General features: G+C 41.8%; 1 protein-coding gene across 1 annotated transcript; it reads right to left on the bottom strand.

The window, feature by feature from the left end:
• Window positions 1-616: 616 nt before the first annotated feature.
• ARRDC5 (arrestin domain containing 5) lies at window positions 617-5,512 on the bottom strand (the record flags this gene model as incomplete). The annotated part of the gene is given in 6 exon segments (XM_085551492.1): window positions 617-864; window positions 867-978; window positions 980-1,096; window positions 1,761-1,900; window positions 1,903-1,968; window positions 5,323-5,512. Coding segments are annotated over 6 exon segments (873 nt in total), but the record flags the coding sequence as incomplete, so codon positions are not given.
• Between the last annotated feature and the right edge of the window lie 6,911 nt (window positions 5,513-12,423).

The raw sequence follows: 12,423 nt of genomic DNA on the forward strand, positions 1-12,423 counted from the left end.
CCTGAGAGCCTGGGGATATGCTGGGAGCCTGCAGGGCACCTGGTGGAACATGATATGGCAGCAGCATGCTCTGAAGAAGCAGCTCTCAGTTCATATTGTGTAAATCACATCAGAATCAGGGTGATTTATTCAATTAGCAACGCCTAATTAACCAGCAATCAGTGAACTATACATTCAGGCTCAATATCAGCAATACAGCAGATAAACCACAATACTAGGCACTAGACACAAATGCCAACAAACAACAACAAATGCCTAAGCACAATTCTAATCCTCAAACCCTGTGATTTCCAAAACAAGAGGCATAAAACTAACCAAAGCCCAAACTCAGGAAGGCACATGAAGGGAGCTTGTAGTCCCGATGAAGCCAGACCTGATGACAGAGGAAGGGCAGGAGACTCAACAGTGCCCTAGATACTTTGCAGGCTCAGAAGGTGGCCATGCACCAGTCCATGAGATAAAAGCCCACCATCTCTGCAGCCACAGTCTCTTGTGCAAGCAGAGAGATAATGTCTACAGATCTTGAACAACAAAAGAAATCCTTTATTCCTTGTATCCAGTTGCTCCCAGATGGGTAGCCTCCAAAGTAGAGGCTAACTTTGATTTTCATGCAGAGTCATGGTTCTCTGCTCCACAAATGCTCTGGTATGGCTGGTATGATGATAGGCACCCTGCCGAAGATGGTGGACATGGCACAGGGAAGGTCAGAGGTTCCTACCAGCTCATACTTGAATGCCATAATGTTATTTCCACTCAGGGCACTGGTGACAGGCAATGATTTTGGCAGAACCAGTGCACTAGTGACTCTCATGGTATCAAAGGGGCTGTGCCTGGCCGGCACTCCAAACCTTGTCACTTCATTTGATCTTCCAAGGTATATTGATCTCCACTTTTGCTGAAGACCCCGTACAGGACAAAGGAAAAAAGTACCCTTATAATGTAATTGCATGTCCTGTTGGCAATATCTGCTGTGAAGACAGATGTTTTCACTAGGGAAAAATACGTTTTTCTCCAGAGAAATCTGAAGGATCACAGAGCTGTGGGTGAAGCAGCAGAGGTAATTGACATCATTTCTAGCTTCCACCACAAATGGAGGCTGCATGGAGTGTGAGTGTAAAGGCAAAATACAGTGAACTATTGATGCTGGACACAGGGTGTTCCCCAAAAACAACATTTCCAAATTTGTGAAGGAACATCTGAAGCTGCTCAAACCTTTGCCAGGCCCTGCCTTTAACCTACAGGACAGCCTTCCCCACTACACCACACATGGTATGGTTGAATTATCACAACGCTTTCAAGCGTCCATGCAAAGAATGCACCCATGCACATGTATACATTTTCACCTGTATTTATCACCCACATTTAGAGGAAAGAAAAAAAAAATATTTGGAATAACTATGTTTTACTTGTTCTGCTTGTCCTGATGATCTTTGACTTATTATCCCTGTTTAGAGAGACTTTGATTACAAAAAAAGACCTCCTATTTTGTGAAGATTGCCAAAGATTTGGACTTTAAAGCAAGAGAATAAACTCAATTCCCTTTCTGGATCTCAAAGTGCTCCTTGTGTATCATTCTATGATGCTGTTTATACACTATGTAAAAAACATCTTTATATAAGAGCCAAAGCCCCAGGACAACAATGGCAAAACATATTAAAGGTGTTGTTTTAATGTTCAAATAAGAAAACCTGAGTGTTGAAAGTTAGTGAACACTCAGTAGTAGGTATTTAAAACACAAGATCTGAACAGTACCTCCTTACCTCATCTTTTGCATGTCCCATGTGGTCACCACTGATTCCTTGCAACAGTAAATATCTTTGCTCTTTATCTAGGATAGTACCATGGCTGCAGCAAATCCTCTACACGAAATAGGAGATGCAGCAAACTTTGCTGGTGAAGTGGAGGGAACCTCTAGAGGAAAGCTGAAGTGGAAATCAAAGGTGTGGATCCCAGAATTCAGGCAGCTGTCTGAAAGCAAAGCAGTGTGCTCTTGTTAGAAACCTTTTAAACATTTAGGATGTTTGTACCTTCCAGAAAGCTTGACATTTCTGCCAGAAATCAAGGCGATGTTACCCTACCTTACCTTAACAGCTGGTATTTCACACAAAATTTTATGAGTGAATTGTGTGCTGCTTCTGCAGGTCAGCTGCTGGATCTGTGAGCAAAGAAGTAGGCAGACTTGAGAACTGCTCATCTGCCCCATCCTAACTCAAAGTCATGAACCTGCAACTTCTAGCAAATTGTTTAGAATCAAAATAGACTGCTGTGGACTTTTAACTGCAAAAAGGTTTAATAGTCTTCTAGGGAGTGAATTAATGTCTTAACTCCCATTTTTCTTTTATTTTTGACTGCAGCACATGGGAATGTGATGTGAACCTTGTGTTTTGCCTTTGTGAGAGACTCATTCACAGTAGAAATAATACTGGACAGCTTCTTTGCTCAACTGAGACGGGAATACTATGATGCATTCCTTCCAAATTCTTTGCATTTGTGCCACTCCATCATAATGAAATTCAGCTTTGTATAGGTGTAGCCCCACTGACTTTAAGGCAAGACTGTCTCACCTATGTAAGCATATGTTTAACCCTTTTTGGCCAGGCAAGAGCAGCTCTTGACTCTTTTATTCATCCAAGACTTCAAGATGTGTAAGTGCTGTCAGTTTTATTGTCCATCTGTACACTTTTGTTCTCCCTAACAGCTTGTGCCAAAACTTCACTTTGAACAATAGTAGCAGGGAATGAGAGAGTGCTACAGTTTTGTCCTGTTGTCTGCATCCTTTTGTAGATGAATTCAACAATGCTTTAAGTTTTAATAATCTCAACTGGATATTCCTGCTGGCAGAAGAGTTTGGGTATTGTCTCCTCAGAGCAGGGTATTTTTTGCCACATGGCATAACAGCACTTTCAGTCAATCAGTGTTGTAACACAGAAGGAAAAAAATAATGCCTAAAAACCAATCTGAAATGGAGGAAACTGAAATTCATCAACCTCTTGGATAGATGCAATATAAGAAAGTCCTGATAGTTTGTAGAAACCTGATATTCCAGTGTCTCTGTATTCCCCTGGGAAGTAAAGATCTGCTCCCCTTCCCAACATACCCATGCTTGGTAGGCACGAACCCCATTGCACAGGAGAAATTGCCATCCATGTGGGCTCCACAACTTATTCCCACATGAGGGATTTAATTTCAGTGTTGGCAGCTGTAGAGGTGGGAAGGGCTCCCAAGAGCCAACTCCTGGATGCACCCAGAGACGTCGTGCATCTTGGTCTTCAGCAAAACCTGGACATTTCAGTCACACTGTGACTGTGTTTACTGGCAAGAAGACAATGGTTGTGGCAATGGGGTAAGTGTGAGTGTGCTACTGGTAGGAATGACCAGACGGATGACTTCCCTATGAAGGGCAGGCAGAAGAGATTTCCTGAGGTGAGATCATGCATAGCAGTGATTAAAGGGCTTCAGACTGTTTGCTGAGCTCCTGGTTCTTGTTTGCTCTGACACAGGGATTCTGTTGGTGTTGTCTTGGTAGCACCAAAATGTCCTTTTCTTTTTTGGATTTAATTATCCTAGTACTATTACCAGTCAGCTTTGTCAATAGTAGTCAGCTCTTAAGCAGTCATTATCTCACAACAAGACTGTACTGAGTTCCATGAAACAGTGGAGAGGTTTACCAGGGTTAAAAGGAAATTTGTCAGTAGGCACCAGAAGCCATGCACATGCACTTCTTACACAGACATCAGCTGTGACCCAAGTTGGATATGCAGTAAGATCAAATACCAGCCAGTAACATGCTATCAAGACCATATTAGCAGCTGAGTGTTAAAAGCTGACACAGGCAGCAAACTGTTCAAACATACATTCCTCCTGTGCCAACATCAGTGGGGGGCAAATAGTCTTCAGGGTAAGAAGGGTCAGGTCTGTATCTTCTTTCATGTTTTCAGATGGCTTTCTCACACTTGTTAGAGCACTTCTGCAGAGATGCAATCAGTGCTGGGAAAAGAAGCAGAAAGACTCAGCTACAGTAGGAATAATCTGCTATTAAACTGTACTGCAAGTTATGGTGGATATGAGTGCTCAGCTCTTCTGATAAAAGGAACATGCGTACAGGTGACAAAATGTGGATTTAAGAGTATATTTAAGCAACCCCTATTTCAGCTTTAACTGAGGAGATACAGAACTGGGGCACTTCACAGGTACTTGTTCTTCTAATGGTAAAGACAATTTTTCCTACACTTAGCCACTTTCTGTCCTTCCTGTCAGGGCTGTAACATCTGGTAGCTCATAGGAAGAATCAGCATGCTGCAGGAGGTCAAGGTTAAGAGTCAAAGATGTGTAAGGGGATCTTTAGGATGAAGTGGAGCCTTCAGGTCTGAAAGGAAATGAAACCTGATTGCTGCAGGTCATAGCTCAAATAAACAGCTTCAGAGCATAGGCACAGTCCAACTTTATTACTAAACTATTCTAATGCAGTGAGCTTTAGCCAATTATCTGTAGACTAAATCCTCTGGTCTCCCAATAGAACTGAAGAAGGAGGGACTGAGAAGAGGAAGTGCTTCTCCTAGGAGGATTGCATTTACTTTACATGTCTCCTGAAATAACATTTATCTGCAAAGGAGACTGTCTTCGGTGGTCATTATATCTCACTGACTAGACCTTTTTAAAAAACATGTACAGTTTAATCACTAGCTCTGTATTTACATGTATGAATGTTAGAGTGTATGATACCTAAAGGGTGCCTGACTCTGGGTGTCCCTGTTGGAGCAGGAGAGCAGGACAAGACCTCCAGAGGTCCTGTCCAACCTCACCCATTCTATGATTCACACTTGTGCAGTGTTTTCACTTTGCCTCTGTTTTTATCTTGCCTCTCAGTAAGGATACAGCAGTAACACTAAAAATGCCTTCCCTACATTTGCAAATGTAACAGTTACATACTCAATTATATATTCTGGCATATATTTATCTATTACCTGAAAAGTAAGCTTTTCAGATGAGCAAAGAATGTTTCAGTGATGTGACTAAAGATCTCATACCTGTGTTGTGTGCAGTGGCTGTCTGTGCAACAAACAAATACAGCTACCAGAAGTGTGCTGAGGGCACTTCTCACACTCTCAGATGCTACTTCCCATACTAGAATGCTTCTGTTCATTTCTCAGCACCAGTTGCCATATGACATAGTGAAAAGAAGAGTGCCATGGGATAGAAACAAAACATTTGGCAGGACTATTGGCAAAAGCAAGATTCCTTCCACTGGCAGAGGTCTGATCTCACCTTCTCTAGCCCAGCACTAGATTGCTGTTGCAGTGGCACCTCATTTCAGCATCTTACCTGCTATGTGGACCTTCTTTGCTTTGGAGATGCAGACAGCTTTGTTGGTGCAGGCTATGATCTTTTCATACTCCAGTTCTGGATGACCCTCCTGATCCCACCTCAGGTAGCCTCTTTCCATGCGCTCCACCTTCACAGGGTCCACAAAGGTACTGCTGAGCTTCAGAACCAGTTGGCAGTGCAAGGTTAATTGTTTTCACTACTGTCATGTGGAAAATGTGGGAATCAGTGCTGTTGGGACCATAAGGTTGGACTGGAAGATCATCTCACCCAGCATTCCCTTGTAGTGCTGGGGTTTGTGAGGTCACAGTAGGAATGGATGCTGAGATCCTAGCAGCAGAGAGCTCAGCTCCCCAGGCTATACCAAACTGAAGGGAAGTTGAGTGACTTATCCGTTTATTAGCAGCACCACCCTAACTGGCAAGCAGACAATTATACATTTAGGATTGGTACTGGTGATACAGTAGATAAACTATAATTCAAGATCGATATTGTGAACGTAAGTGGTGGCCAAAGGACTACAGCAATTACCAGTGAGATCTGAGGACAGCAGAACAGATGAGCAGCCACTACACCATTCTTCTGAGCAGTCTGGCTGAGACAAACAACTACGAACAGGATGCTTGGTAAGTTCTTATTGTAGTGTAGGAGCCTTTGGTGAATATGGCTAAAGGCAAGGAACTAAGGTGAAGCTCAACCCTGAAAATGGCTTAGTCACATGAGAGTAATTCCAGGCAACTGGAGCTGCTGCCAACACATTCCCTCCAAAAACATCATCAATGAAAAATAACAGCATAAAACACCGTCTGGCTGACTAATGTAGTCCTCAGGTTCTGTTGGACACTTGGAACAAATGAGCACAGAATATTCTGGTCTGCACAGATTTGAAAAGAAAAAAAAAAAAGAATAAAGCATGGGAGATTGGAGAGCTCTTCAGCCAGGGGAGCAGGGATGAACAACAAGGGCTGCAGCAGGGATCACTTGCACTGCTGTTGCCAGCAGACAGATGTCTGAGCCACCCACAAGCTCTGAGCCGAGAGAAAGCATTGGCACCTGCTCCACAGAACCTGATTCCAGGGGCAGTGTTCTCAGCTGCAAGCTGAGGATCTGAGCACACAATGAGAAATACTGAGTATTAGCTGATCAAGACAGCAGATAGTTCAGGAAACAAGACACAGGAGAACTTAAGCCTGTCTTCCTACATGCCAACTACTCACTTGCTCCAGTGCAGTCAGAATTCTCCTTCATAGCCCCTGTACCTCACACTTTCTTGCAGTGTTTTCATTTTTGTTGTTGTTGCTTTCCCGTTTTCTTTTTTTTTTGAAGGAAAAAGTACTGAATTTACGTGCTGACTGCAGACTGTTCTCAGTTCTTGGCTGCTGCTTCCTATTTTGTGAGTTTCTCTTTGTGTTGCCCAGTTAAAAAATAAACTCTTTGGGAGAGGAATTGTTCAGTATCCTGGGTTGTAGTAAGAAGGGACAGTTTTTCAGTGGGGTTCAGAATTACCAGTAACAGAAATATCCTTTCTTTCTTGCTCACACTTTGTAATTTTCAGCTGTCACGCATCATGGACAACCTGTATGGTTATGGGTGGAAAAAATAACTTACAGCTACTTGCATGAGTCAAGATATATCATCAAGTAAAAAATTATTATCCATGCTAATTTATGAATCGAATGCTAAACTTCCATGGTTTGGTGCTCAGGCACTGATTTATGCATTACAAAAATAGCTTATAGCTATGATCTCCATACTACCATTATACCAAACCAATATTTCATCTCAATCTGTATATCCCCTGAGAATTTTAAATACAATCTGAGCCTGCAATCAGTCAGCAAACGAGGAAGAACTGCTTTTAAGCTGTAGTTTGTTCTCCTTCCTTAACTCTATTTTCTGTCTTGAAGTAAGACCAGCTAAAAGTTAGTTGTGTAAATGTTGTTTCTTTACATCGAGTGACCTCTCTGACAAAATGATCTTTAAATTCCCTTTCCAGAAGAACAGCATAGTTCTTTTAACAAAAGAACCTTTAACAAATGCAAACTTTAACAGGTACAATGGAGAACATTATATTCTCTCTGCTCATGTTGATGCGTGGTGTCATTGATTTTGAGCTTTCAACTGGTATCAGCCAAAATAGAGCCTTTTGTCTGAATCTGCTGCACTTCAGAAATCACAAACGAAAAAGAAAAATATATCAATGCCTCAATACATTTAATTTTTCAAACTGAAAACTTCCTTTCATTCATTTAACAAACTTTCTGCAGACCCTTTATTCTTCATATGCTTATGCAGACTTCAGGGAAAACTGTGTCATTATTTCTTCCTGATTTTGTTTCTCTGAGACTCACATGGATGTAGCCATAGGTTTGAGCTACCTCCTGGTTTTATAGAGGACCAAGTCCTTGAGCTTTTAGTGTTGTATTTGAGAAGTTAATGAGGTTGTGCCTGTGTCAGGGCAGTCCCAGATATGTGTACAGTCTGGGAGAACTCATTGACAAGGACTTGCATTTTTCATATAAAGAATAGTTGAGGGCACTGGGCTTGTTCAGCCTGGAGAAGAGTAGGCTTCAGGGAGATCTCATTGCAGCGTTCCAGTACTTCAAGTGAGCTTATAAACAGGTAGGAGACCTATTTTTTCACAGTCTGATAGTGATAGGACAACAGGAAATGGTTATAAACTATGAGGGCTGCCCTGAAAATAGTGCCTTTTATTTTATTATATCCCCCACCACCAGGGGCAGATGTTGGTGGTATGGCAGTAGAGGCTGAACCTTCCCACCAGTATTCCATTCCATGTTGTTGCCATGTGACAGATGGCAGCAGAGGCACAGTCCTACATTATTGTGTCTGACATGGAAGTGCAGATGAAGCAAAGGAGTGTCACTGAATTCCTCCATGTGGAAAAAATGGCATCCATTGACATTCATCAACATTTCCTGATCTACTTGTGGATGTGAGCACAGTGAGGCAGTGGGTGGTGTGATCCTACAGTGGAGATCGCAGCGTGAAATACAAGACGTTCATTGCTGGCCAAAATGCACAGCTAATGGTCATGACTGAAAAAGAGAGTTTGTAGCTGAGAATTTTCTCTATCAAATAGTGTTATTTTGCACTTTGTATCTGTTTTAGTTCCCATGGGAATGAGTAGAAGGCATTACTTTCGGAATGACCATAAAAAAGGGGAGATTTTGATTAAATGTTAGGAAGTCTTTTACTAGGAGAGTGGTGAGGCACTGGCACAGGCTGTGCAAAGATGTGGATGCCCCATCTCTGAAGGAACATTCCCAGCCCATTGTAACTCTGGTTCCCCAGAGACTCTGAAGCCTGAAGGAGTTTGCTGTGATAAAGCAAAAAGAAGACCAAGGTTAAGCTTTATGGTTCATCATTGAACTAGGACTGGCTTGAACTTTAAAAGGATTAAATACTAAAGCATAGCACATATCTTGTTAGTATTCAGCTGCTCTCTACCTGCATGTGAAGGGCCTGCATTTGCACACAAATTCCCTTTGTGAGTTTAGCCGCCTCTAGCTCTCCTCATGGTGACATGTGGAAAATGGAATACCTGCATTTTAATTTTAAATTTCTTGTATTGCTGGGGAATTAGGCTCAATTGAAAGCCAAGTAGTTTGGATGCACTAAATGCTAGTGCTAGCTTTCTTGAAGCCAACTTCACCACCACATTACAGGCAGTGATATAGCTATTAAAATGACTCTTCATAAACTCAGTCCTTTTAATACAGAACTTTTACTAGAAAGCATGAATCAGGCAAATTAATTCAACATCTTTCTGCCAAGAGGTGTCTCTCTCTGGGAAAAAAATAATGTGCAATAAACACTGTGAGTGGGATGGCCAACCAGAGCGAAATGGATAGTTCTTATTTGGCATTCCCATGTGATGAATGATTCACTTGGCAATCACAAGTTTTAATTATGTTTTAATAATCTTTTTTTCTGGACATGATTGTGATATACTGTGCACATAAATAGACAATCAATGCTTTCACTAATAATGTTTTTAATTTTATTAGTGAGTGAATTGCAAAAAGTAACTTTTTTTCATCTCTCTTGTAACTTTGAAGTTATTTTTTTTATACCGATATTCTCCCTGATCTTAGTATTAAAAATTATCTCTTATTTTAACATCTTCGGGGGTATTCACAGAGCTGAAAAATATGCCATTTCTACTGCCAGTTGATTTTCAACCAACTTGTTCTGCAGCAGACATAAAGAGCTGTGCCATACAGCTGTACAGGAAAACTAATTTCATCTAAGGGTATGAAAGTGTAGTTGCCAGCTTTCTGTAAGCCAAACACCTATTTTTTGTGAGGATCAGCATAAGTCAGACTGACTGTAAATTCAGAAGTCCTCCTTTATTCCCTGGCTATTCTCCACATTTAGTGAGCACAATCAAAAGTAAGAACCACTTTAAGAATTTATAACTCTACTTGGCAGGTTTGGAGAAGGAGGACTAAGAAATGCAGCAGAGCCAGCATGAGTTTAAAGCTTCACTGTGATAGATCTTACCCACAGAAGGTACTGCAAAGCTGTCAATAGCTGCTTGTAAACAGTGGAGCTTGAAGTAGGGAAAACATGTTTTTTCCCTGTCAGAATGGCACAAAGCTGTGGCTGAAGCCTTCAGCTGGCCTATCTATCTGGATGATGTGAGAAATAAGATATTGATTTTTCTTATAGCATACAATCAGAAACTTTGAGAAGCCACAAAGCTAGCAAGCAACACTGTTTATTATGCTTTAAGTAGAGATGTTGGAAAACTTTCACTATCACATATCTTTCTATTTACCAAATGCAACCTAATTCTGCTATTGACCCAATCAATATAGAACAGTGGCTGCTAGAGTTGCTTCTGATGGGAACCAACACATCTAGGAACTGGCTTACATACTATAGTTTTCCATGTTACAAATAATGCGTTCACTGAAAGGAAATGAACCATCTATTCCACGGACCAATGTTACTTCAAATAGGCTCTTGGCCTCTCTTTGTTTAAATAAGTGTATAAACAGTCCTGTTTTGATTGTGGGTAGCGCTAGCAGTGAGATGATCAACACACCAGGAGCACTACCCACAGAAGAGGGTGCAAGCACAGGTGAAGCTGCCCACCCCAGCCCTGCAGGCTGTGAACAGCTCTGTTAGGAATGCTGAGGAAAAAAGTGGTTGTGTTGCTGACAAGTACCTCCTTGGATCTTTCAAAGCAAGCATATTCAAATGTGGGAACTGTTCCATTGGCATCTTCATAGGTCAGTCTTGTTTTCAGACAAGCTGAGGTCTGTGTATTGAGGCATCTCCCATGGGAAAGGACCAGGACCCTAATTTACAACTCAGTACTGAGGTCTGTGTCAACCTGTGCCTTTTGGTGTTGGACACTTCAGGTTCAGCATTGGTTCATGACCCATAATGGTATGAAGGGACTCCCCATGCCCAGACTGCCCTGGAAATTTTCACCCAACCCATCAACAATTCATAGGAGTGCAGTAGAGCTTAGGGGCCCCTTCTTTTCTGGACTTCAGGACTAGATTTTTAAGGAGTCAGGTCTTTCCAAGGATAAGGGTGACAGAGCTGCTCCATTTTTTACCCAAAATAAAGGGTCTATACTCCTTCCACTGTGTTTTTCTGTTCAGGAGTGTACAAATATTTAGCTACAATTCACTGTGTTCTGGAAAACTTAGCAGAAGCTTAGTGGTATCTTTGACCTTCTGAAAAGTTTCCATTTTGCTTCAGAAATTCATTTTATCAATATGAAATCCTGGCAGATTTTCAGTGTTGTTCCTTGTCAATACAGTTTATTACAACTGAAATGTAATGAGAGCTCTTTGCTCCAGACTCTCCTGTGGCAGGTAGTCACCATAACCATATGAGGTCAGACTGAACCTCCCTCTAAGCCAGCAGTCACCAGAACATCATCTAGTTCGTATTAGTGCCAGTGTGGGGATGGCAGGGGGTGTTAGGTTACTTGACAAAGACAAATCCCACACAGAACACCACAGCTGGGGGAAATGAGCTGCTTGGCATAACCAAGACCTGTGCAGTAATGCCCACACCTGATAATTACTGCCGGTCCCAGCTTTTCACAAAACTCCACTTCCACTTATGCCCCTGGGTGCAAGGCTGTCTGGCCTGTGTTCATGTGTAGGGGCTGAGTTCTGGAGTGGTCTGGGATGAGGAATCCAGTCAGTCTGTTTCAGATGTGAGTGTATGTTTTTGTGTGTCTCAGCTGAATGTCCACACAGTATATTAAACAACATAGCAGGACTGTGTGGTTTCAAATGAACACTTCAAACAGTGCAGAGAAACCCTAATGCCTTGCAGCTCCCATAACCTTTGACCCAGTGAAGGCATGCCAGGAAGATTTCTCGCTATTTAGGGAGCTTGTATTCCCCAGACTGATGTTGCCCGCTGCTACTGATTTGTGATGCTGACTTTTTTCTTCTTTTAGCCTTTAGATTCTAGCCTAGGAGCATATTTGTTCAACTAGGTTTGGGGTCATAAATAATTGAAACACACTAAGAAATGGTAGTTTTGGCTGGCTGATTTATATAGTGAGGAGAGCAAAGCGGTTATGACCTTCTGACTCTAACTTTGACAAGCATATAATTGGGAGACAAGAAAGAGGCCCAAAAGCATGCCACTACATGGAAAACCAGCCACTTTTGCTTATGAAGACATGAAGACATGAGAGATTGCCTCTCATGCATGCAATGCCTAATCTATTTATTCATCCTTTAACAACCTTACTGGCTTTTCCACATTGCTGAATATTCCTTGATGTCTTGTTTGGTTTGGTTTGGTTTGGTTTGGTTTTAGTGGTCAGAGAATATGACAGCAACAGAAGCACGAGTGAAATCATTGTGTATACAGTGCCGAAAACCTCCCAGGAATACACAAAGAAGGAGCAGGGAAAAGGAAAAATGAATAGGAAAAAAGCTGAACTTTTGGTTCAATTTCTGTTCCATCAGTGACCCTTAAAGAGAGACAAGGATCACTTCATACTGAATTTGATCACTACCACTGAAGTGGAGGAAGTTCCTTTGGCTCCATTCTTGGTCACTGGGACTGTCTGGGTGAATTCATGCCCTCTGT

Source organism: Coturnix japonica, chromosome 1 (assembly GCF_054131305.1).
Source record: "Coturnix japonica strain WE chromosome 1, WE-NBRP24, whole genome shotgun sequence".
NCBI lineage: Eukaryota > Metazoa > Chordata > Aves > Galliformes > Phasianidae > Coturnix > Coturnix japonica.